Raw genomic sequence first — 25,364 nt, 5'->3', positions numbered from 1 at the left:
ACTTCCGGTAATTTGTTCAATCCGTTGGGGCCCACAACAAGCATCTCGGCGCTGCTTCACAGGCGTCACTAACTGGGGTTAAATTACGTCTGCGACGTAGGCTGCCTTTGGAACAGAAGAAAGAAGCCGTTGTAGAGCGGTGGCCGTTGAAGAGAGGTTTAAACACTATCCAATGTATGGACTGTCCACAGAGGCGACCGATAATGGGGGTTTGACTGTTTTTTGTCGACTGCATATGTCTCCCAATTATGATCCCCAAATGTTTCGTACGAAAGTGTCAGGCCGGGTATCATGTTCATATTATTCGAGGGGTAATACACCACTCCCCAACCCTTAGTAACAGATTATGATCAGATTATGATCCCCAAATGTTTCATATGAAAGTATCAGGCCGGGTATCATGCTCATATTAGCCGGGGGTAATACCCCAGCCCCCAGCCCTTAGTGAAATATTGAGATCAGGCTATGATCCCCAAATGTTTCATATGGAATTGCCAGGCCGGTTATCATGCTCATATTAGCCAGGGGGTAATACCCCAGCCCCCAGCCCTTGGTGACAGATTATGATCAGATTATGATCCCCAAATGTTTCATATGAAAGTGTCAGGCCGGGAATCACGCTCATATTAGCTGCGGGGGTAATACCCCAGCCCCCAGCCCCAGCCCTTGGTGACAGATTATGATCAAATTATGATCCCCAAATGTTTCAAATGAAAGTGTCAGGCCGGGAATCACGCTCATATTAGCCGGGGGGGTAATACCCCAGCCCCCAGCCCCCAGCCCTTAGTGACAGATTGTGATCAGGCTATGATCCCCAAATGTTTCATATAGAATTGTCAGGCCGGGTATCATGCTCATATTAGCCGGGGGGTAATACCCCAGCCCCCAGCCCCCAGCCCCCAGCCCCCAGCCCCCAGCCCCCAGCCCCCAGCCCTTAGTGACAGATTGTGACCAGGCTATGATCCCCAAATGTTTCATATAGAATTGTCAGGCTGGGTATCATGCTCATAATAGCCGGGGGGTAATACCCCAGCCCCCAGCCTCCAGCCCTTAGTGACAGATTATGATCAGATTATTATCCCCAAATGTTTCATATGGAAGTGTCAGGCCGGGTATCATGCTCATATTAGCCGGGGGGTAATTCCCCCTGCCCCCAGCCCCCAGTCCCCAGCCCTTAGTGACAGATTGTGACCAGGCTATGATCCCCAAATGTTTCATATAGAATTGTCAGGCTGGGTATCATGCTCATAATAGCCGGGGGGTAATACCCTAGCCCCCAGCCCCCGGCCCTTAGTGACAGATTATGATCAGATTATACACCGTATTCATAAATGGCGGCCGCGCGGAACGACCTGGTTTCGAACGCATGAAAACGAGGCTTGGTAGGCCATGGTTACAGATCACTGATCACAACAAGAATGGCGTCCTCTAGTACAGCTTCGACTGATACTGTGATTCTTACAGAAGACGATATTCCTGGAGCTTCTTTGGCTGGTAGAAATCCTTCTTCACTTAAGAATGAAGAGCTCAAATTTTGGTTACGTTGTCGAGGCGATTCGCTTAAGGGACTAAAGACGAAAGCACAGCTCGTAAAACGGTAAGCACGCGTTCACAGCTTCCCGAGAACACAATAAATTCTGAGAGTACGCGTGAAATTGAAAAATATTTCTTGATTATATTGCAGAGTCCAAGAGTATATTAAAAACGGAAGAGATACTATGGTGGTCGATCCTGATCCGGATGAAATATACACAAAAAGAAAGGCGAGGGTTTCGAATCTACCAAATGGCGCCGCTCCTGTCACATCAAGTGTGAAATATCCGAGCGATGGCTGGGGTAAGTCGCTCGAAAGGATGCCGTCTTTTACGAGGGCAGAAATGAATCAGCACGTGGCAAATTCAGGAAAACGAGTCGCAAATGCTGAGTACCACTCGATTCCGACGAATTTAAGGAAAGCGAAAACATTTCTGCAGGACGAGTACCTAAAAGAAATCGAAGCCAACAGCGATCAGAGGTATTTTTATTTGAAAGCAAAGTGCTTTCATAGTTTCAAGAAGAGTGAAGCTCCCCATGATCTTCGTTTCGCTATGTGCATTGTCTCAGGCCAAGTCACACATGCCAACTGCTCATGCAAAGCTGGCAAAGTGGGATATTGCAACCACGTTCTTGCATTGATGTTCAAAGCATGCAAGTTTAGTTTATTTGACAGTAAAAGCACCGATGATTTGTGCCAGGATGATGATGAATTGCCTGATCTTGCCTGTACCTCACAGCTCCAGAAATGGCACAAAAAGGGTCGAGGGGACAAAATATCTGCCCAACCAGTAATGGAAGTCACCGTTACTAAGACTAAACTAGATGAGGCAAGGTGCAGAGAAGGAGTGAAATGCTTGATATATGATGCAAGATGCAACCCCGAGCATGACTTTCAAGCTGAAATGAACTTGAAAAAAGCTCTTGAGAAAATAAATCCTCTAATGGGTTTATCAATAATGGCAAGAGAGGATTCTTCTCTCAGCAAATCTGTGGAGACGAAGTTTGGCAAAAGTCAAATTGGCTCATTTTGTAGCTACCAATTGACTCATACTGAGGCAAACTTTGTGGCTACCATTGACATTTCATCTGTACCAAGAAATGACATTGGTGAAACTGAACTGACTTATCCCAGGTTCCCGCTAAACTCGGGTAGTGATTTTGTATGGCCTGACAACTTGACTGTGTCTGAAAAGGCACTCATCAGTTCTCTTGTGGTTGATGAAATTAAGATCAACAATATTGAGGAAGCCACAAGAGATCAATCATCCTCAGAGCAGTGGAAGAAGGAACGAAAATTCAGATTCACTGCTTCAAAATTTGACCTCATCTCAAAAAGGCAAAGGCACCATGAGAAGTTTGCAGTGGATCTCATTAATCCAAAACCATTCACCTCAAGGTATGTGGAACATGGCATAAAATATGAACCAATTGCTATCCAAGAGTATGAGAAAGTAACGTTCACACGGCAGACACCTGTTAAGGTTTTCAAGAGTGGGTTTGTTGTTTGTCTGGACATGCCATTTTTGGGGGGCTCACCAGATGGCAGAGTTGTCGATTTTGGATGCCGGTATCAATTTGGACTTGCCGAAGTAAAATGTCCAGAAACAAAATTTCAAGTAACCCCACTAGATGCCTGCCAAGACCCCAATTTCTTTTGTGAGGATATCAATGGACAGTGTAAACTGAAAAGGACTCATGCCTACTTTGCTCAAGTGCAAGGCCAGATGGGTGTAAGTGGAGCATCATGGTGTGACTTCATTGTTTACACAAAGAAGGGCATTTCTGTAGAGAGAATTCCATTTGATCCTGCCTACTGGGAAACTCTGAAGCTAAAGCTTCACACATATTACTTTAACCATTTTATTAAAACTGCAGCAACTGAGTTTGCAAAGTAATAATCTACCACTTCTACTTCTTTTTTCCCTTGTTCCTGTTTTATGATAATGACTATAAAACAAAGGGAATACAAATCAAACTAGTTTGAAAGCATTTTAATCAGAAATGCATTTTAATCTACAACAATGATGTAAACAGATGCTTGAGATTACATTTTATGTACTTTGTTTGTACTTGCATCTAGTTTACTGAATACTTCTTGTCAATTATTTTACATCATTTATCAGTTGACCTATAAGCTCCAATCTAGTGATCAGCAGTGAAATTCTGCTGGTGAAAATATAAATAATGAAACAAACCCAAGTCTTGATAATAGAGATCAGCAAAGTTAGACCCAGGTTTTGCAAAGAATCTCTCTCAACTACAACACCACAACTACAGGAAGTGTAGGTAACCTAGGAGGGAGAATTTGTGATCATGGTAATCATTGGAGCTTAATAGGTTGAAAAGAGTTGCAGTTCCAAACTTAAGCATATCAGAATTACGATGGAAGGTTGTCTTAAGGCTATGAAGTAGTATGCCTAAGTATTTCAATCTTAAGGTTCATTATATATCAGTCTTTCTGAGTACCCAGTTGAGGTGATGAAGTTGGTAGCAATTTTTATATACAGCCAAGTGCTTTTGACATCCCTGTATTTTGAACTACAGCTGTTCCATGCTTATAATAGTGCTCAGGAGTTTTTTTTTTTTTAAAAAATCACATGATCTATGGAAAATAGTCTCAAAATGTATTGGAATACCTTGTGATATCTTTGGCTACACCACCTGAGGCAAACATGATTTCCCCTTAGTTTATAATTTTCTCATTGTTAAAATACCTGCTTGCTTAATATGCTTGGGTAAATTAAACTTTCTGATTACTTTGGCTACTGATAGACCCTACAGTCAACAGAAGTTTTTGTTCGGGGCAGTTCCCTTTTCTGACCTTGAAAAATATTTTGCCTTAGTAGGTTTTTAAAGAGTAAATTCAACTAGATGGGAAAATGTCACTTTTCTCAGGCAAACCTCAAATTTATATAGCTAAAGCTGCCTTCTTCAACCACAGCTAATGTAAGCAAAAGTTGTGTAGTAAGCACAATTTTGATTGTCAAACCATATAGGGATTTTCCAGTCAGCACAATGTCACTTGACATAATCAATAAAAACTAAGGAAATGTTCACAAAATTAACTGTATCAAAATAATAAATGTATCTGTCAATGTTAAGCTACAGAGTGGGTGAGGGTGTTGACAATGTGGGATATTTTTATGTTTCATGCTGTTCCATGTTTTGGACTAATTCAAGATGGCTAGAAACAGTTTTCACTAATTTCCAAGACATAGATTTTGATGAGTCATTAGAACTACTTTATATCAGTTGATGTCAAACTCATGGTATAAAAAAACTGCCCAGTTATTGTTGAGTAAGTTGCTGTTAATTTTGTAGCACAATAGGTTACCATAGCGATATCTACATATCAGAAAGTGCTGGAAACTGTTTCAAGCCACTTTAGGCACTAATGATTGGATCCTGCATATTGCACAACATTGCACAAACACACCACATTTGATTTATTACCCCAAACTGGCTTAATGGAATAACTCCATCAAAGATGAGAAAGTTCTTCACCTTGTTGATAGCTCTTTCCACATGGATACGCAAACTAGCAATTTCTTGTGTTGCTATCACATCTTCAGCTGACATCTGATCAGACATTCCCAGGAAAGGGGGAATGTTTAAAGAGACTCCTAGGGGAAGTATGTCTTCAATCGTGAAACCCTTGTCAGCCATCACAGTGTCTCCTTTTGAAAAGGGAAGGCTCAAGAAGCCACTGCGTTCTACCATTTCCCTGTCGGATATGCTGCCAGTATATAGTTGCCCAATAAAGGTAAAAAACCCTTTTGGTGAAATTCCCACTAATGCCTTTAAAGTTGTATGGTGCTTATATGAACTAAACAGCTCACTATTTAAAAGAAGGCTACTCGGCATTTCACAACGCACTTCTGTGCAGTCAATGATTACCCTTGTGGTTGGATATTTGGTCTTAAAATCTTCTGGCATTGTCTCATTGACTAGTTCTCTGGAAGGCCAAATATTTATGTTGCCAAGTTTGAAATACAAAAAATTTATCCAAGAGATAAAAATTCTGCTCACAGTTGGCTGAGAGACATTAAACAAGTGAGCTAAATGCAACTCGGCAAAACCTTGCCTCAGCCTACACAATGTTAGAAAGAACTCGTCCACTGGCTTTAAGGTCCTTGGTCTTCCTTGTTTCACTGGCCTGGCAGTGCCATCGACATCTTTCCCAGACAACCAATAACTAATATTTTCACCCCTGTCACCAGGATCCAAATAGTGGTACAAGGCCATCATTGTCTGGAGGTTTGGAAATCCAGTGTAAAATGCCACCAGTGAGTCCTGTGAGGCGATGTTTTTAAATGAAAACAACCGCTCCTCAAGTTTCTCGTATTTCTCCTCAAGATCTGTAACTTTCTCTTTCAGTTTTGAAACCAGTTCCTGTAGTTCTTCATTCTTCGCTAGAGCTGCGGAAAGCTGGTCTTCAAGGTCAGCTATCAATAAATCTTTCTCAGATTTCTCGGCAAAATGTGTCGTGTTTTGCATTTCCGCTGTTTCCGGAAAGGCCAAGTCGGCCGCCATATTTGTTGACGTTGCAATTTCACGGCTTTCGGCTGCCAAATCCGTAGACTCACTAGCTTCTGACGTTAAATTCTTTGCCACAGATGTAGCCGTGAAGCGTGGTGTCGGCGGTGCTCGTTTTCTCGGCGAACTTCGTTTCCATGCAAATATGCTTGGCACAGCTCCTGGTTTGGGGCTAACCCTGCCGTTCAGACTTTTACGCAAATCCTCCGTCTTGAAATGTCTTGAACAAACCCGGGTTCCCTCATTTACGGAAAAATACGGCCCAACATCTCTCCTGATAGCATGGATCCATTGCTTCATAAGGTCTTCGTCTTCTGGAAAGCGAAAAAAAGAAATCTTTTCGCCCGTCTCTTTGTCTCGTTTGTCCTTCTTTGTACAGAGCGGTACACAGCAATTTGTGGGCATCTCACAACCTCTCCACGACGGATTTCGTACTTATAACGCAAAGATATCCTGTTCGGAAACTTGAAGAACCTTTTTATCCAGTTATATTCCAAAATATCCACGGTTTCAACGACGCTTCTGAGAAATTTTGATAGCATAGGCGATTTGTAATACAAGTCTAAGTGCTCTACAAGGATTCTATAGCCTACCAAGCCTCGTTTTCAAGCATTCGAAACCAGGTCGTTCCGCGCGGCCGCCATTTATGAATACGGTGTATTATTCCCTAATGTTTCATATGAAAGTCTCAGGTCGAGGATCATGCTCGCAGGGGGGTAATACCCCAGCCCCCAGCCCTTAGTGAAATATTGTGATCAGGCTATGATCCCCAAATGCTTCATATGGAATTGCCAGGCCGGTTATCATGCTCATATTAGCCGGGGGTAATACCCCAGCCCCCAGCCCTTAAGAACAGCCCTTGAAAGACGCTCACCTCAACGTGGAAGTTATCCTTAAAAGACACCAGCTTTGCTCTGTAGTACAATTCATCTTCATAGAGAGCTATACAGTAAATTCCAACACGTATATCTTTCATGTCCTGGAATGGCTGCCAAAATAACACCACAAAATGTTACACTGAAGGCAACGTACATTTGGCAAGAGTATTAAAACAAAATCAACAGTGAAAAGACTTAAACTCAAATGCTAAGCAACATCACTTAATAGGCCATTTGCACAATGGCGTCATTTTACTACAACGACCGGAATCTTAGCGACGTTTTTCCTTTCACATTTAAATTTGGTAAACCTAGCGAGGTTTCAATAATAAAACTCCTAAATTGCACAAGAAAGCAAAACCCTGAAGGATTCGGGTCGTGGGTCGTAGTAGTAAAATGACGCCATCGTGCAAATGGCCTATTGGACAATCCGCCCCATAAACTGAATCAGATCCAGTTATGGGCTGCGATCCTTTCATTTCTCCTGGCGTCTCCGTCATTACTGTATTTTCGGAATGGATTTTCTCTTTTGTGGCTGATCTACCGTAAAATTCCGAAAATAAGCCCCTCCATGTGTAAGCCCCTCCAAATATAAGCCCCCGAAATCGTAACGCAAAAAACCCTTCGTTAAATCGCTCCTCCAAATATAAGCCCCCCCGGGGGGGCTTGTACTTTGAATTTGCCCTCGAATACAAAGTAAAACAAAGCAAAAATGGTAAATTTCCTTCCCACTACAAGCTAGCCCAATCAATTTTGAAACGCAAATTTCCCTCCGTAGATAAGCCCCCCCGAATATAAGCCCCTCCAAAAATAAGCCCCTCAAAAAGGGCCTTTGAAAAAAATAAGCCCCGGGGCTTATTTTCGGAATTTTACGGCATTTATTTATTTAACATTTTTCGAGTTTCTGATTCGCTTTTCACCTGTGAGGAAACAGCTGACATTTCGCGACGCCACAACTGGTTTCCTCACGACATAAGGACTGCAGAAATCCCTACTGATGACGTGCAACTAGCCGGATCTGGGAATCGTTCTGATTGGTCGTGCCGCGAGGCTTATTTGCTTCAACCAATTAGAAGCACTACCCAGATCAGGGTAGTGGCACGTCATCAATACGGAATTTCTACAGGCGTCATTTCGCAAGCAAACCAGTGGTAGCGTCGCGAAATGACGGCTGTTTTCTCGGGCTGCTTCGGTTTACTTGTAGGCCAGTTTCGAATTAATAAAATTCACAGTTAGCACCTAGGCTGAGGGGTATAAAACAAAAGAAGATGCCTTGAGATTCAGTGATAAATAATCCATTACTTCTGCTTTATTCTCTTCAGCCTCGGAACCAAGTATGAATTTTGATAATTCGAAAATGGCCTATTATAAGTTATTTCTTCAGCTTCATAGAGCGATTTTCGTATGACCTTGAAAAATGGCTTCGTTGAGTGTAAGTTATTTGTTTTATCAGCCAATGGATGAAAAGAACAAAACATGGTCTCTTCGGTTTCCCGCCAAAGAAAACCCCAACATGGAGAAGGTATTGTTCGATTGGCCAAACGTGTTGCAGTATGACGTTAAAACGAAGTATCGGTTGATATCGACAAAGTTCCTCCGGGCATGAAGTTTTTTCACCCGAGAGTTCGCTTAACCGCCCAAAAGCCACGCGCGTTTGTATCCGTTTGATAAACCAATCAAAACGCTCTATTTCCGTTTATTTGTTGTTTCTGTTTTGTTTGCGCGTTTTCATTTCACGGTCATACGAAAATCGCTCTATAACTTTACAGCCGTCTTTTGGATTGTTTGTTGTTGAGTGAGCACTACACAAAGATAAAAAATATATATATTGAATGCTTCAATATGACGAAAACTTAGCGACTGAACCACAGCCTTTGAGCCTATTTACGGTGGCAACTTGATTAAACCCTTTAATCCTCAAAAGGTACATAAAAATTTTACCTGACTGAACCCCAAAACATTTCCTTAAAGGATTTAATTTAGAGAATTTGATTAAAGATGAAAGCATTTTTTCTGTGATGAACATTTTATTAATTAATATATTGGTTACGTATTGTTGTCAGGAGAAAATTGATGTTGGTCAACATTGGGATTTAACTAAAGGCTTCATCAACTTAGCAAAAATTTCCGGGACTTATAAAAATGGACACATCGAATTACCCATACCCTCAAGTTTCTTCCTTCATTCCTGTTTATTCCGTCTTGCAACATGTGCAGCCTTGTAGCAGATTCCCTGTCGGGTTTCTGAGCCCAGAAGTGGCCAGCGTCAACCACCTGCAATCAAACACCAACATAAAGTAAGCCACGACAAAAGAATCATCTAAGTTCTAATTTACTAAACTTTTCAAAAGTTTACTAAAAAAGTTTCGAGTGTTTGAAAACTGTAACTGGTAGCAAATTGTCGGCCCAATTTGTCAACGAGAGCGAAGTACTTTCAACGACAAAACGATGCACTACTGTAGCTGTTGAGAAACATGCAAAAAGAAATACCTTAGAAAAATAATTATAAAGTCTCTTGTCCTTGATTCCATATAATTGTAAATGAAATCCCAGTGAATAAAACGAGAAACGCCTGATACCTTGGACCGCGGTGGGTTCCCGGGGGGAACTCCCATATAAAAGTGACGGAGATGCTCGTCGCAAAATTCAAATTACACCCCTAAGGGACACCAATGTGGGTGTGTCTGAACCTTAAACTGACCCCTAAGGGAGATTTCTGTGTGGTCGGTGTCAGGGCATTTTTTGTATTATTATTTTTTTTTTATGCACAGTACTAAGCATACATGCACCTGAACGGACAAATATGGTAACTTTCCATCCCAAACACCCTAAGTGAGACCAAACTCTGCAATTCACACCCCAAAGCGAGACGACGAGCATCCTTGTCACTTTTATATAGGAGTCCCTCGCGGATGGGTTACGTACCATGGATGACGTACAGTGTTTTCACTCACGTGATCAGCAGCTACGCAAGGTTATTGGATCAAAAGAACGTTTTTGCATAAGAACAAGGTTCAACTCATCTTGCTTTTTGCATACCCATATGGCGGACGTGACGCAACGTGAAAATGTTCTATATGCTAAGTAACTTCATCATTTTCTTACCGCTGTCGTCAAAATTTCCAAGTAGCCGTTCAGAGGAAGGTCAACCTGTTGAGTAAAAATGACGAAACATCGCATCACTTTTCTTTAAATAATCGATCGCGGAGAAACTTGCGACAGTCGTCTTTGGTGAGTAAAGGAGCTGTGTCACGAAATTCAGCCAAATTAGGAAATTACAAAATGCCCCTTAAATTAAGAAAAACGTAAAAATAACCGCTTAAAACTTTAAAGGAAGGTAAAAAATAACATAACAGAAACAACAGATGCTACGGATGGGCAAAACTGAAGAAGATTGAAACGGATTGAAATCAGGGTTTTTGAAAACTGTTCAGCCCAACAATTTTTCAAGGTTGATCCGTGCTGCTTGCAACTTCAAAAATAATGCTCAGGAGACATATTTGTTTGTCTCGGATCTCTGATTTTGTCATTTCCATGTAATTTCTTTGCTTACCGGTACTTTAAGTTCCATAGCGATCGAGGGCGAGTAATCGGCAAAATTAAACAAAATGAACTGGGCTGCCGTGACACAACCCCTTTAACTATAGAAGGAAAGGAAACGAATAAAACGAGGGTCATTCAAGCTATAGCGCAGACTCCTATAGCGTACGTCCAGCTGGCCACGAGGAGATGAAAACTAATACTGGGGATAAGTTTCAGGAATGGGCCGAATAGGCTATTGACTCAGAGGCCATGAGGGCGAGAGGAATAATTGTTTTAGTAAAATCCAACTAGTTGGTCAAAAATATCGAGACAAAACAACTTTAGCTAGCAAAACGCGATTAATCCGCCATTGTTTTGGTTTTCAAAGCCGGCGCTTTTCGCTACTAGTGGGCTATATCATATAGCCTAGTAGTAGCCCAACCAATCAGAATGCAGCATTGATAATAGATCACTAGTTGGATTTTTTATGCGGGTTCATGTCTTTTTGTGCACGCTTTTACTTCCTAAAACACGCTGTGGGCCTGTTACGCAGCTTAGCTTCCTCAAACAGACATAACGTAATTGGCGAAACGGACGGAGGACGGAGTATTTTTCCCGTATCAAGAAGAACTACAACGGAAGAATGGAAGAAAAGGGGAATGAAAGTTACCTGCTGTGATGGAAGCGAATACACATTGTGGGCTCCTCTGGAGGACAAACTGGTAGCCACTCTGTATGAAACAAACATAAACATGAACGAAGAGTGCAAGAAATCATCATCACTTTTGGTCAAGATTCGCTGCGTCAACTGACTGGCAAACAAATATCACCTCTTTTCCTTGCATTCAGCAGCAAACCAAAGACAGTTATGATTTTCCAACTACCTCTAGATGGAACCCCTTTTATGGTTCAAAACTAGCTCAACCGATTAATCTAAACTGGTTGTGATGTTTCCCTCGCTAGAGGCCGGGTACATACATTTGTTTCGAGATAAGATTGGTTTATTCACTTTAGAATGACCAATCAGTAATTGGCTGGTTCAAAGCTGACCAATCAGAATACGAATGTTCGCACGCGCTCAAGATGTGATTAGTTCATTTGGTTCAAAACTTACTTGTTTGATCTAAGGTTTGTCTGAACTCCCAGACGTCCTATTTGTGCAGCATGTCGCTTATCCATTATCTCGTCCATTTGCTTAGACTTTGCTTCAGAAACGTAAAGGCTCAATTCCCTGCCAAGTTTTCTGCAGGGAAACAAAGTTGCAATAAAGTTAACGAAAAAAGTAAATCAAAGCTAACGTTTTCATGTTTCCTGTTCAAATTCTGAACATTTTGGAGGTTTACTAAAAACGACACAATAGCAAAGGATTTGGGAAAAAAATGATGTTACCACGCATGTAGACCACGCACCACCAACGCTCGCTTCCAGTTCAACAACTCTAAAAAGACACCTTTATTCAAGACGCTAAGTGGTTACATGTTGTTACATTGTATATCCTGTTCGAGACTCAAGACCCCCCAAACCATACCTTGCTCAACAGGCACATACATTCCCGTTTAGGAAAAACGAAGGAGTACCCTTCTCCCCTATATCAAAATATTTTATAAGTTAAGTAATAGTCCGTGCAGAACTATAGTGAAACCAGCGGGATTCAGGCAACGGCTGCTGTTTACCACAGCTCGGACATAATTACCAAAGAGCCACTCCGATTGGTTAATTCAATGAAATGCGACAAATCAAATCTTATTCGGAAAAAGTTGGCATTTTTTTCCATTTTTGTATGCGACACAAGAACGGAAGGTTCTTCACCACTGTCTATATAATTATGCTATTGGAATATTTTTAGATCTCCATGTGGAGAAAGGATGTTTAAAACCAAAGTCCTTCAAGAAACAAGTAAACATTTGCGAAAATAGTCTATCTCAATTGTGATTGGCGCGGCACAAGGCGATTTTCACACATCGCATTGAAGGAGACTGCTTCAAGTTCAACAAAAACAACTCCGGCCGTCAAATGCACTTGGTCTTTGAATTACTGCTCCCCCCTCCCCCCAGTTACCCAGTTATCTAGTTAGTTCATAGATATGGCTAAAAGTCCCAAAGAAATTATCACCTCATTTTAAGAGCCAAGTAGACGGCAGGTAGAATTGTGTTGGTCTGCAAAACCTGCTCCATGTGTTGGGGTCTCTCAAATTCAATGTATGCTCTGCAGTAAAACATACAGAGAAATAAATAAAAAACGAGGATATAACCACCATGAGAAATAATAAAGACCGACACTTAGCTAGTGAGAACACAAAAGAGATAGTAAGTCTCTAAAAGTTTAACAAAAATTGTACCTAGTATCTTCAAAATATATTGCTTTTCCTCTGCCGCACTCTCTGAACAGTCGTGCAATGGCTGATTTGTAAAGAGCACCATGGGGAGGAACATTTCTCACCTGAAATGACGCAACATGCATATCTAAGTATCTGAATTTAAACGACATGGCGTGCAACGTAAGCTGAACGTCTGAATCAGGGAAACCCTGGGTTGTGACCACCAACATCACCATCAACATCCCCCATCATCGCTACCGCCACCGACATTACAACCACCACCACCACCAGCTCAAGGAGCAGAAACACCACCACCATTACCCAGCACCACCGGCACCACTACCAGCAACAACGCCAGCAGCAAACTAGCGGCAACACCAGCATCACCAGCAACAGCAGCTCAACCAGCATCACCACCACCTTCACTGGCAGCACTAGCGCCAACACCAGCACCTTCACCACCACCAGTACCAGCACCATCACCACGACCAACAGCATCATGAGCACCACCAGTAGCAGCTGCCAGCAGCAAACTAACAGCTCAACCAGCATCACCACCACCACCACCAGCAACAGCACCTTTACCAGCAGCACTAACACCAGTGTCACCAACACCACCGCAGCAGCATTACCAGCATCATCATCACCTTCACCGGCAGCACTAACACCACCAGCACAACCACCACCACCAGTATCAGCACCATCACCACGGCCACCAGCACCAGCAGCATCATAAGCATCACCAGCACCACCGCCAGCAGCAAACTAGCAACTCAACCAGCACCAGCAACAGCAATTTTACCGGCAGCACTAGCACCAGTGCAACCAATACCACCGCAGCAGCAGCACTACCAGCATCACCACCACCTACACCGGCAGCACTAGCACCGGCATCAGCAACAGCAGCATCATAAGCACCACCAGTAGCAGCATCACCAGAACCACCGCCGGCAGCAAAATAGCAGCTCAACCAGCACCAGCACCTTCACCAGTAGAACTAGCACCAGTACCACCACAATCACCAGCACCAACAGCTCCACCAGAACCATTACTAGCACCACCAGCGGCACCACTACCAGCAGCATAAGCATCATCATCATCGCTTAATTGCCTTACTGAAATATTTGCACGACATTTACAGCTTTTCGGTTAGGAGAACATAATGATAAATGGGAAATGCTCGTTTGAAAGTCATTAGCTTTCAATATAAGTACAACGCGTGCACCGCTCGACTAATTTGAATTGTTTTCATTTCCTCATTTTTTTCTATTTAGTTCGCTGTTCGTACCATAACTGTGGAAAAAGGATCGTGGCCAGACATGATCTTCATAACTTCAGATTCATCCATGTCACTCGAGACGAAGAAATTTGGATAGAAGGCACCACAAATCATAAGCTGAAAACATAACAAATAATAACAATTATAATAACAACGACAACAACAACAACAAAAACAACAGTAATAATAATAAATGACCTGATCGTCAACCTCTAATCAATACGATGCTGTTGGAGCGTATATTTGGGCATCGTTGTACTAGGCGTATGTGGAGTTTTTAAGTATATTAGGGACGTGTGAGTAGTGTGGTAGCGTTGTATATTTTAGGGGTTCGTTGAGATGTGTGAAGTGGAAGGCGTCGAGTTACATTGGACGTGGATTGGTAAGATTATGGATGTAGTTTGTTAATCAGTGAAAGTACTTTCAATTTTTTTGGAAGGTAAGAGTGATTTTAGCTCTTGCATTGAGGTTAGTTGTGGGAGACTGGGAGTGCTAATTTGGTTATGACAGGATAGTATAGTTACCGTCTATTGAAATGAAGTGGTGGTTGTGAAAGATCTTATCAAAAGTCGAAAACATAATTGCACTTATTTTAAATGTTGTTAGGCTTTTTGTTTAGGATTGTCTTTCGGCTATTTTTGATAATACTTTTATGGAGAGTACGTGGATGAGCGAAAGTTCATTTAATTTGGAGAAGGAGGTATGAAGATGTTTGGGGGGCTGAAATTTTGGGTCTGTGGTTTCGGGGAGCTATGAAAAATCGGTGAGGTCAAGGGGGAAAGCGTAAAATCTGGATATAGAACTAACGGCCTGATTATATGAGCCGGGCTGGCTAGCTTTGCAGAGATCTCGGCACCTTAATTAAACGCAAAAAAAATCAACTTTGCGATTACATGACAACCAAGCCAGCCCGGTTAGCTGGGATCCCAGTATTGTGATGCCGGGATACCGGCTGGAAAATTTCCAAGTAATCACATTTGCCGGGTAGCCCAGCGAATGAACCATGCGAGAAACATGCACACTGCTTCCAATCTCTACATAAAAATGGCGGCTCCGGGCTGGCTCTTTTCATGTAATACCAGGATAAACGTCACCTCGCAAAAGCTAGCCAGCCCGGCTCATGTATTCAGGCCATACTGAGAGTTGTATTGTCATGCAGTTTGCACGTGAAAGCTTTGAAATTTGCTGTTTTCATGGTTCGTGTATGAGAGAAATCGACTTGATCTTATTAAGCCGAGGGTTTTAAAAATAAGTGTCACGCACGCAGTTTGCACGTGAAGATGTTGGACAAATGGACTTTTCCCCGTTTACGGTTCGAACGTGAAAGAAGGCAACTTTTTACTCTATTTGGGCGACGCCCAAATAATAATTATGTCGGACTCTAAACGTTGGTATCCATATGACCGCTTCGAACGCTTAAAGTGAAAATATGTGACACAGCTCCTTTAAAATTATCTATTTGTTACTTAACTGCTAGAGACTAAACTGACCTTTAGGATCCGCATGTTTTCAGGAGAGGTGATATTCCTAAAAAAAAAAATTAAGTACAAGGGTGAGTCAATTACGATGTGATGCGTTTCTAACTTTTGAAGCAACAATACACAACATGTTGCGTTCTTTTTTTCTATCACCTTTGTAAGACTAAAGTAAGGAGTCAATTCTGGTACATACTCTTGTAATACAACTCAAACTTACTTCTGATGCAGAGGTTTCGTTGAGATGATGTTAAAACCTTTCAGCCTGTTAGTTAATTCTGTAACAAGCTGTTCCACCTGTAAATTATAACGCCCGCATATGTCATTCACAGACGTCAAAGAATGTTCAAGTCAGCACCAACTTTAGCAAATAAGTTTTATTTAGTGACAACAGTTTATTAAAATGACGAAATGCTAACGTAAGTTTTGATTGGAGCATCAAAAGTAATGAACGGGTAAAAAAAATCATCAATGAAACACCAGTTTACAGGCTTGTTGCTCAACTGTTTTGTTCTTTGTGATATACAGATCTTAATGGCCAAACAACAAAATGGTCCCTAAAATGGACAAATGCCTAAAAGAAAAGTTCTTTTTGTTCAGGAGACTGTCAAACAAATTTTGCAAATTGTAATTTGTTACAAATTACAAAAATCGTCCGGCCAGTAACGTCAGTAACGTCCACAGCAACGTTGTGAAACGTGTACAGAAACGTCCGGCCCTCTCATGGAGGCATTTCGTTCGGAGGACCATTTGAGGCCGCAAGAAAGAACAATTAGCCATATTTATACAAAGAGAGATGGACGCCTCGACGGCACGGAAAACTTGTGTGCAAAGTCCTGTGTGGCTCTGATAAAAACATCATGACTTTGTAATTTTCGAGGTTTTGTTTGTATGTTTGTTTCTTGGGAAGGGGGTGGGGGGTGGGGCATATATCTACTGTACCTCTCTAATGCGTCCTATGATAATAAAGTTCTCTTTACACCAATTTTGTTCTCCCTGATGAATAAAGCATATAGCTTATATGCATTGAAAATAAATGGGATCTACTAAAAAACATTAATTAATAAAGCATTGCAAATAAACGTATACAAAAGACGATTTAAAATTTCTCTGCTGCAGCTTTCTTAAAGATGTACAGATCTGAGCTTGTAACAGCGACATAAAAAACGCTACACGCCATTAAGTTCTGTTACTGATGAACCGTATATCATTATACTTTACTTTACCTACAGTTAAGATACGTATGACTGTCAAGTGTCGTGTCAAGCCTATGTGGCCATTCAGTAAAGTACTCCTCATTAATAAGGTCCAGAATTTTTACACCCTTATCTACTGGACAGTTGCCAAACTGTACATTTTCAAAATGCAAAGAAAACTCATGTTAAGTGACAGAGATCTAGAATAGTGACTCTTGAGAATTAGGAGGAAAAGCTTGGGAAAGAAAAAAAAGCCTTTTTTCAGAAGTGTATGCGAAACCAGGCTCTGTTTCCCGCTGTGAAAGTCTTGAAGTATTAGACAGCCTCTGTACTCTAACTGTTACGTTAAGCAAGCCTTGGAGGTAAAAAGGAATGCAACTTACCCTTAAGAATCCTTTTCTTCTTTTCAGCATGTTCCATTCCTGTAATTTAAAAGTACTAAGAAAATGCACGAGAAAAAAATTACATGTCCTTTTGTGCAAGAGACACTAAAGAAAGCTGAACATAAGCCAGATATTTATGGATCCGTAAAGGGAGCAGAATAGTTCTTCTCGAGTCAAGTTTTGTTTTATTGATAAAGATAAGCTTTCAATTAATTTTTTTTAATATACTTTGCTGGCTGTTAAAAGGAGTGTTCAGTGAAAAGTCAAAACCACATTGACAAACCAGTAAGGAGTGCCAGGTCTTGCATAGAACTGGATCAGAAATGATCAGGAGTATTACAATGTAATAGTAAATTATCCACACTGCAAAGACTAAAAAAAATATTTGATAATAATAATAATAATAATAATAATAATAATAATAATAATTATTATTATTATTATTATTATTATTATTATTATTATTATCAATTATTTTTTTAGCCTTTTTTTCATAAGGATCAGTTTGCCGTTTTTCTTCCCAGCATTGTTAATGTGTTTATTACCTTGTAGGCATTAAGAACAGTAATACAGTCGCTGTGTGAGTAATCACTCCAACCCATCTTCTTCCTGAAGAGAAAAGTAGACCAAAATAATCTCATTTTAAACTTAAACAAAACAAAGCTGAACCTGTCAACAACTGTTGATAGGTGTGGGCTTGTTTTATACATGATCCCCTAATCAACACTTTTGCTGCTTTTGTATCTCAAGTTATGGTGACACGATTCATCACTCTAACTTCCCATCAGATCTGTGGCTGAAATCCTATGGTGTTACCCTTCACTTTAAACCTCTAGGATAGAGCTTTTACATAGCCGTACTATTTTTGTGGGAGTTTTTTGAAAAACGATATTTGGAATTCTTTGTGAAGTTTCATTTTATCATTAATAGAGATATCATCAGTGTCAAAGCTAGTGCTAAAGTAATTTCTTCAGTCCTACCACTCCTAACCAACAGGGATCCCGGCGATTTCATCACAAAACCCTGCGTTTTAAACTCCAGGAATTAGAGGGTTAGAGAATTGGGAACTTCGGTTTAAAGTAAGTCGCACATCCTCTTAAAATTGGAAAATAATTCCAAGGGGAGGAGTTTATTAGAGTTGGAAACTGTAAAAATAATTCTTACATGTAAAACTTGAACTCTTTCCGGAAGGGCTTACTGAAAAAGGACTGCAATGACAGTGATGCACCTAAACGAGAAGAGGGAAAAGAAAAGAAAAATGACAATCAATTGTGGCACAGGCTTGCTGTGAGGTCACAGAGAACAAGGAGCAGCGTGTGCACTGTGCAGACGTATTTTGTGTGCTCCGATCTTAATTCAAGAATTCTTGTTTTATCTTGAACCTACATATTCTAAAAACCTTTCAGTATGATGCGTAACGACAAACTACATTGTACGAAAGGAAAATCAAGCTTTGTGTAATGAAATTGAAAAATTAACGAACAAACTACAGAAAGTTTCTGACGACCTGACAAAGAATCAACAAGGCCGACACGGCAAACGTGTTTTATTTATTTTAAGTTGCAATCTGCAAAGCTTTGTAATAGTTAAAGGTTATTGTTATGTTATTCATGTAATTGTCTTGCCCCGCCAAACTATCCAACTGGCAAAGCCTGGCAAACTATCCAACTCCTGTTTACAAAGATTAAAGTTGTTGTTGTTGTTGTTGCTGTTGTTGTTGTCACATGAGTGGCATAGAGCAAGGTGAATCAAGCACAATTCAGACATGACACCATGATCGACAGACTAAGAACTTTGATGCAGTTCTGATTCATTTATCTTTCCTCTCCAGCTAGGGGTTACCTCTCATAAAAATCAGTGTTAAGGGTTTCAGATTTATTATGTTGGGTCACTTGAGCTATCAGGCCATTTTCTGTTGCTGTCTGGGCAAAACGAACCAAAACTGGTCAAATCGCTGTTTATATGTCAAGCACTTTGCAGATTTCTGTTCCTGATGCTAAAAATCAGCTTCTGTTTTACTTTCTCTTCTCCCCCCACAAATTCTTCCACTATCCTTGAACCACATTCTTTCCTTTGCTGTGCACTTACTAGGCTTCATTTGTCTGGGAAAAGTTTTTAGGAAAAATGCAAGGAATGATCGTAGGATTAGGTGGAATAAAGTGCAAGTGGGTAGCAGATTTCCACTGGAATTTCCATTCAACTATATGTCATGTGTTTTTTATTTTTCACCGACCTGCTTGGCTGACTCATGGTCATTCAGGCATGATTTGAATACCGTAACCCCCCCCCCCCCCCCCCCCACTGCACATTCAAGTTGAATGTCAAAGCTGTCTTTAAAGCTCATGAATGTTTCAAGCGGTTCTAGGACTACGTATGCAAATGCGCGGTTACAGGGCTTCAGGGGTAAAGGGGTTTTAAATAACACTTACTGATAACCAGGCACTCCTCAAGACAGCCAAACACATAACCCAACACCAAAAGCTTTCCAAGGTGGACGTCAACTGGCAATTCCCCCAAAACTTTGCCAATAAATGTCAGCTCTCCATCCCAAGGGTTGATTACACCATTCTTCATGTAGATTGTCAAGGCTCCAACCTTCAAAAAAATGGTTTAAAATAAGTAAACCCCGCTTTAAGGACACCTCATTTTAATGGACAGTTCGCTGTGTGCCTGGACAAAGAAAACCCTTACATTTTCTCTCAATTCAACCCTCTTAATACGGACACCCTGTTAATCTGTGTCCGTATTGACCAGGTTTGACTGTGTAAAACTTGTTTGAAAAAGAACTGGAAAACAGACCACAAAAAATAGCAGTCCAGACACTCATATTAAAACCTGGCTGATGTTCTTGCCCCTCTGTTTTTTAAACTACGATAACAAAATAACGTCAAAACCAACTGTCAACACATCACTGTAAAGGCCAGGCTCTGAAACCAATGTCCAGGCTTTGAGAATTACAATGTACATGTAATTTTCAAGCAAGATCAACCCAACCTATTATTCAACTATGCACCAGAGTAACTGGCAAGTACACAAGCGGACTAAAAGAATTGGGTGAACAGAAAAATTTGTACCCAGCCTACAAGCATAATTTGATGCTCCTTGTTCGAAATAATCACTTGTCATGCATGGGTTGATTCAAGACTAGTTGAACCAACAATGCCATAAATTAGCAGTGTTGAATCAACTCCCAAGAGAAACAGCAATATCTTCTTCACTGACTGTATTAAACAACAATTCTAAACATTTTTCAATACTTTATTACCTTGCATTTCACAAAACCACTGCTAATTAGCCTGCGTAGCAGGCGCAAGAAAAAACGGGCGTGCGAGAAGGAGACACGCGTGTCTCCCTCGCACACGCCCGTTCTCTCTTGTGCCCACTACTTCCAGGCGCCTGCTACGCAGGCTAACTGCTAATCTACCTGGTAAACACAAAATCACTACTCGTGTCAAGGGAAAAGTCGCACCAAAATGCTACTTCATACTCTTTACACTAAACTGTATCATGCCAGCACAGCCTTTCATTTGATTGATTTTGCTGTAGTCAAAAAGGCCTATGCCTAAATCAAGTGTAAATATCTTTGTTGTAAACTCAGGCCTAACAGCGGTCTTAGTCATGACCATTAGTTTATCAACATAGTGGATGCTCCCTCTCACAGCGTACAAAGAAAGTAGCGTCCGATAGCCCGGGGCTAATGGATTTTGCTATCAGGCTAGTGAATTCTGTTTTTAACTTGCCCGACAGGCGAGTGATGTTTTTTGAGGCATTAGAATAACAGAAGAACTGTGAAATGAATTCTGCTCATCAAAAAGCTTTTGGGGCTAGTTGAAATGACGTCTGGGCTAGTAAATGCTAGCTTCGGCTTGCCCGAATGGCAAGATGTAAAAATGATTTTCTTTGCACCCCTGCTCTCTGAAAACCAGTTTGATAACAAAGAGCAAGATTCACTAGTCCAAAAAGTTCAGGCTTTGGTGACAATTTTTCTCCTCCTTACTCATAAAAAGACAAAAAGGAGCTCTGCTCAAAGGTTGGTTACATGGCAGCACTTACGATTTTTTTTTCTTTTTACCTGTTTCAATAGAAGCACTGTCCTTTCAATATCATCAGGGTCGGGAGGCTGTAAAGCAAGTCTCAGTACAGCCTTGGGAGGTCCAATATCAAACAGCTTTACTTTCAAAACAATCTGCTCAAGAGGGCACCTCTGGAAAAAAAAAACTTTGAAATGAACCCTTTTATTCCCGGAAGTTGTTAACATTAAAATATAACAAAATTTCTATAATTTCTCTTTGAAAAAAGTTAAAAACCAAAGTACTAGGAAAGATATATTATATTTGAACAGTCACAACTCAAGATAACTTTTTCAGACTCTGCAGGTTTGTAGAGTACTGCTGAGGCTGGTCTCATTTGAATGGCTACACGTATTTTGTTTACAGACTCCAATGTCATTATTCATGTTGTGAGTGAATGGAGAACAGCCTGACAAACACCTCATTCTTAACTCATGGATACCCAGGAGTGTCTGCAAGTTATTACAGTAGATTACAATATGAAAATATGTCACTCGCTCAAGTGTGGATGGTGCACTGACCTGCATTTCTGGAATACCAAATTCGGGGATGAATTCTTCGTAAAAATCTCTTGGTACTATTCTGTAGCATGTTCCAGGGGAAACACGACCTGCTCGACCTGCGTGATGCACAGCAAAGAAAACAAGTAAGTTAATAACCCTACTCGTTACGAACACTACAGGTTCTTAATAGAGGTGGATTAAACAATCCATTGTTGTTGTATTCTCAGTTAGTTTTACCAAAGTTTAAAGTTAGTTTGAAATGGAGGAGAACAAAATATCTAATAGCACAATATGTGTCAGCAACAAACCTTTGCGTTGAGTGCTACTGGCTTTGGATGACCACTGCAGCCTTAAACTCTGAAAATTTGTCTCTTCATCACAGACTTGACACTTAACCAAGCAAAAATCAATGACTGAAATGGATGGAAAAGAAAAAAATAGACATTGACACTGATTAAAATTCAGCGGTAACTACCCTGTAGCCTACAGTGCAGCCAGATTTGTGACTCAAAACCTACAAGTAGACATGTGTACATTGGCAGATCAAGACTCTACACAAGGGCCCCAGAAAGTCATCTTTACGATGTATAAACACCTTCTAAAGCAGAGATTGGGGAAAGGAAAATGTGAGAGCTTCCAAATGAAAGGTGAAATTCAAGTTTTAAAGCTCTGTCCTAGTTAAAGTGAACTTTTAGTAAAAACAATTCTTTTTTTACAAAAATATTTGTCCCAATAAATATTGAAGGTCTTGTTCATACAGTAGCAGTTCTTTAGCTTTGTGGGGTAAAATGTGCACTCACCATATTTGATGTCTGGCACTGTGATTGAACTTTCAGCAATATTTGTTGCCAAGATGACCTGCAAGTATAACCAGCAAAACATGCAAGTACATTAATGTTTAATGAGTGTTTGGAAATCAGATGAAAAACTGCTCATTTTTGCATCCTTAATTTTTCTTTCTAAAATCATTTTGTTTGAGAAGTAATATCAAGCACTTGACACAGTGTTTCATCACCAGATGAAACAACACGAAATTCGTCAAAAATTCTCCGCTGCGCATCATATTTTCAACTCGCATCTCGGTGTTTTATCTGACGACGAAACACTGCATCTCATGCTTGATATAATAATATTACATAAAATTTATATTTTAATACTGCTATGAAATGTAATTAATAATAGATAATGCTAAGCGTAACTGGAAAGCCTACAGATCCGAAATTTTGGAAATAATTTCATACTGTATGTGCTGTGTTCTTACATACCTTTCGGAATCCTTCCTCGGGCTTCTTAAAAACATTTCCTTGTTCGTGAGTAGTAATTTTGGAATGTAGTGGGAGAAGCAAAAGTCTGCATTTAACAAGACGCAAAAATGGAATGAGAATTTTGGAATAACTGGATCAGAAAAAAAAGGCATTTATTAGACAGCTCAAAGGTACATACTGGCACTCCAATAGCATTTCATCTAACAATGTATCCATCTGCTTGATTTCAAATTCACCTTAAAGCAAAAAGGAACCACATTAAACCACATTACTTGAAAACTGGGAAAATTAATTATATGTAGTTTAGAGCTGAAGGGGGGGGGGGATGCTGTCTAAGTTCAGACGGAATTCAATTTAATTCAGAAATTGGCATGATGGTGTAACATTTTTATTATAATAAGAAAGTTGCTTGAGTGAAGAAGGGTCCAGGTTCAGGGCTGTGCTCTAGCAGAGCCCGGTGGCCCCTGGCGCCTAACTTTTGCCCTCGGGCGACTAGGAAATCTCAGATTTTTCATACAAATCATATGCTGGGCACCCTAGATTTTACAGTTTCAGAGTACTGGGCTCCCTTCAATTTTCCTTAGAGCACAGCCCTGAGGTTGTGGTTTAAATATTTGTAGGGAGCCCAAAACTCTGAATCCTTAAAACACACAATTCTCAGCAGATATTATGTTTTACAAAGATTTTTCTCCTTTGCCAGGGTCAAAGCGTTGGTCATCACCAGACATACACAGTGTGCTGGTGGGGCACAGCCCTTAGGTTTGGAAATTGAATACTGATTTGTCCACACTATATAAAAAAAAATTATGTAGTTTATAATCACCAGGAAGAAACACAAGGACTGTTCCACGTTCCACTGGCTGTCTTAACCTGTGAAAAAATCACAAAGGGGTACATGTAATCAATGGTATCTTAATCAGATGGTGCATTCACCTCAGTGTAGAAGATTTGCATTAACTTTTTTGTCCAAAATCCCACACAATGCAAAGAGTTTAAAGATAAAACTTTGGGCCAAAATTAATATTTAAATTTCAAAAGAATCAAAGAAAACTCTGTTGAGTAAATTTCCAGGGTCTTAGAGCCAAGTTCATAATATACTATAATCAGTAAGGGGACATAAATTTAATTTTAAATTGCCTTTAATGGCATAAGTACATGTTACTATTAAAGGTGCAATATTTTGTAAGCTAGTATACACTGTGACTGAAGTCTGTGGATTCATTTTAGGTTTAAAAGAGACTCCACCAGTGGAAGACATTATTTCAGTGACAATTTGAAGATGCGCAATTTCTCTTCCGTTGTTGAAAAATATTTCAGGAGTGAGCACAGTGAACAAGTGAAATACTGTACATAAGATTTTACATTTCAACACGAGAGAAGAAATTTTGTATCCCCTAGACAATAGTGCCAATGTAAAGTTTGATAATGCTAATGAAATAATCGCAAATCATTTCATTTCAATATTTTTTTGGTGGCACACTTTATTATGTGACCAGAACAACAATGATCTTATCGAGTACAAACTCATTGTTTAGCCAAAACCTCACCTACAGTGTAAAGTGCGTAGTACATTGTATTTCACTGGTGTTTGTACATCTGTATACCTGTAATAACAGTACTGTTTTACTCTCACCTCTTTGCAGATTCTGCCTCTACCTCATCCAGGTGTTGGATAAGTTCTGCCACCAGCTGATATCCCTCTTTTGTAATACAGGGTTCATCAGCTTTAACCTCAGGTATCATCTGCAGAAAAATTATTGGAATAACACACTAGATTAAGTGTACAGTATGCAGAGTGTCCAATTGGAATAAGGCCCTTGGTGACTCTGATCATGAAAACTCTAATGTGTGGGGCAATTACTGTAGGTTAAACAGGGTCCTGGGTAAAAAAAATCTAGGTAACACAAAATCAAGCAAAAACGAGCAAAATTCAATAATTTTATGCTATTACAAACACAAGTAAATCTTGGTTCCAAGAATAATATTGTACTGAACATGAACAGAAAAAAAATGTGCCCGAGTCTGAACGTGTTGATGTATGCACGTGTATGTACCAGTAAAAAGATCATTAAAAGAAACGTTACTTGATATCCTTCAAACTGAAGACACCTATATTGACATGGACGTTCAAGATTATTGTGTAAAAGAAAAATGTAACTTTCTTTTGTCCTTTATATTTAAAATTTCATCCTTTTATCCCCTGTATTTAAGTTGAATAGTACTTGTATTTTTAACAATTAATTATTCCTTGAGCCTGAATGGGCTCTAAGTCAATAGCTCAAGAAGCCGAAGACTGAATGGGCTATTGACTCAGAGGCCATGAGGGCAAGAAGAATAATCCTTTTAGTAAAATCCAACTAGATGGTCAAAAATATCGAGACAAAACAACTTTAGCTAGCAAAAC

General features: G+C 40.3%; 3 protein-coding genes across 4 annotated transcripts in view; 1 reads left to right on the top strand and 2 right to left on the bottom strand.

Moving 5' to 3' along the window:
* Positions 1-25,364, bottom strand: part of LOC140944963 (ATP-dependent RNA helicase TDRD9-like) — a 46,301-nt gene that overhangs the window by 16,359 nt on the left and 4,578 nt on the right. Inside the window, exons 6-28 of one of the 2 annotated variants that reach the window (XM_073394071.1) lie at positions 24,594-24,703; positions 23,784-23,830; positions 23,139-23,196; positions 22,961-23,045; positions 22,496-22,553; positions 22,004-22,108; positions 21,714-21,811; positions 21,195-21,326; positions 19,552-19,717; positions 18,287-18,350; positions 17,668-17,731; positions 17,123-17,161; positions 16,486-16,539; positions 15,764-15,840; positions 15,559-15,595; positions 14,078-14,185; positions 12,811-12,911; positions 12,585-12,677; positions 11,587-11,715; positions 11,143-11,203; positions 10,056-10,100; positions 9,117-9,224; positions 6,947-7,060 (exon numbers count right to left, since the gene is read on the bottom strand). In XM_073394071.1, coding sequence (XP_073250172.1) covers positions 6,947-7,060; positions 9,117-9,224; positions 10,056-10,100; positions 11,143-11,203; positions 11,587-11,715; positions 12,585-12,677; positions 12,811-12,911; positions 14,078-14,185; positions 15,559-15,595; positions 15,764-15,840; positions 16,486-16,539; positions 17,123-17,161; positions 17,668-17,731; positions 18,287-18,350; positions 19,552-19,717; positions 21,195-21,326; positions 21,714-21,811; positions 22,004-22,108; positions 22,496-22,553; positions 22,961-23,045; positions 23,139-23,196; positions 23,784-23,830; positions 24,594-24,703 — 1,953 coding nt within the window. The remainder of the gene's footprint in view (positions 1-6,946; positions 7,061-9,116; positions 9,225-10,055; positions 10,101-11,142; positions 11,204-11,586; positions 11,716-12,584; positions 12,678-12,810; positions 12,912-14,077; positions 14,186-15,558; positions 15,596-15,763; positions 15,841-16,485; positions 16,540-17,122; positions 17,162-17,667; positions 17,732-18,286; positions 18,351-19,551; positions 19,718-21,194; positions 21,327-21,713; positions 21,812-22,003; positions 22,109-22,495; positions 22,554-22,960; positions 23,046-23,138; positions 23,197-23,783; positions 23,831-24,593; positions 24,704-25,364) is intronic. The other variant, XM_073394072.1, reaches the window with a different exon arrangement.
* LOC140944964 (uncharacterized) lies at positions 1,326-3,434 on the top strand. Its single transcript, XM_073394073.1, has 2 exons — positions 1,326-1,597; positions 1,685-3,434. The coding sequence occupies exons 1-2, from the start codon at positions 1,419-1,421 to the stop codon at positions 3,429-3,431; spliced, it is 1,926 nt and encodes a 641-aa protein (XP_073250174.1). The 5' UTR covers positions 1,326-1,418; the 3' UTR covers positions 3,432-3,434.
* LOC140944965 (uncharacterized) lies at positions 3,377-6,661 on the bottom strand. The gene has a single exon (XM_073394074.1). The coding sequence runs from the start codon at positions 6,475-6,477 to the stop codon at positions 4,921-4,923; it is 1,557 nt and encodes a 518-aa protein (XP_073250175.1). The 5' UTR covers positions 6,478-6,661; the 3' UTR covers positions 3,377-4,920.

This window comes from Porites lutea, chromosome 7, assembly GCF_958299795.1.
Source record: "Porites lutea chromosome 7, jaPorLute2.1, whole genome shotgun sequence".
In the NCBI taxonomy this organism is placed as follows: Eukaryota; Metazoa; Cnidaria; class Anthozoa; order Scleractinia; family Poritidae; genus Porites; species Porites lutea.
The sequence above is the reverse complement of the archived record's forward strand: the minus strand, read 5'-3'. Positions and strand labels throughout refer to the sequence as shown.

Coding starts and splice junctions, on each gene's coding strand:
- LOC140944965 (XM_073394074.1), bottom strand. CDS start 6,477: ATGCCCACAAATTGCTGTGTACCGCTCTGTACAAAGAAGGACAAACGA.
- LOC140944964 (XM_073394073.1), top strand. CDS start 1,419: ATGGCGTCCTCTAGTACAGCTTCGACTGATACTGTGATTCTTACAGAA. Junction 1,598..1,684: donor AAAGCACAGCTCGTAAAACG/GTAAGCACGCGT, acceptor ATTATATTGCAG/AGTCCAAGAGTATATTAAAA.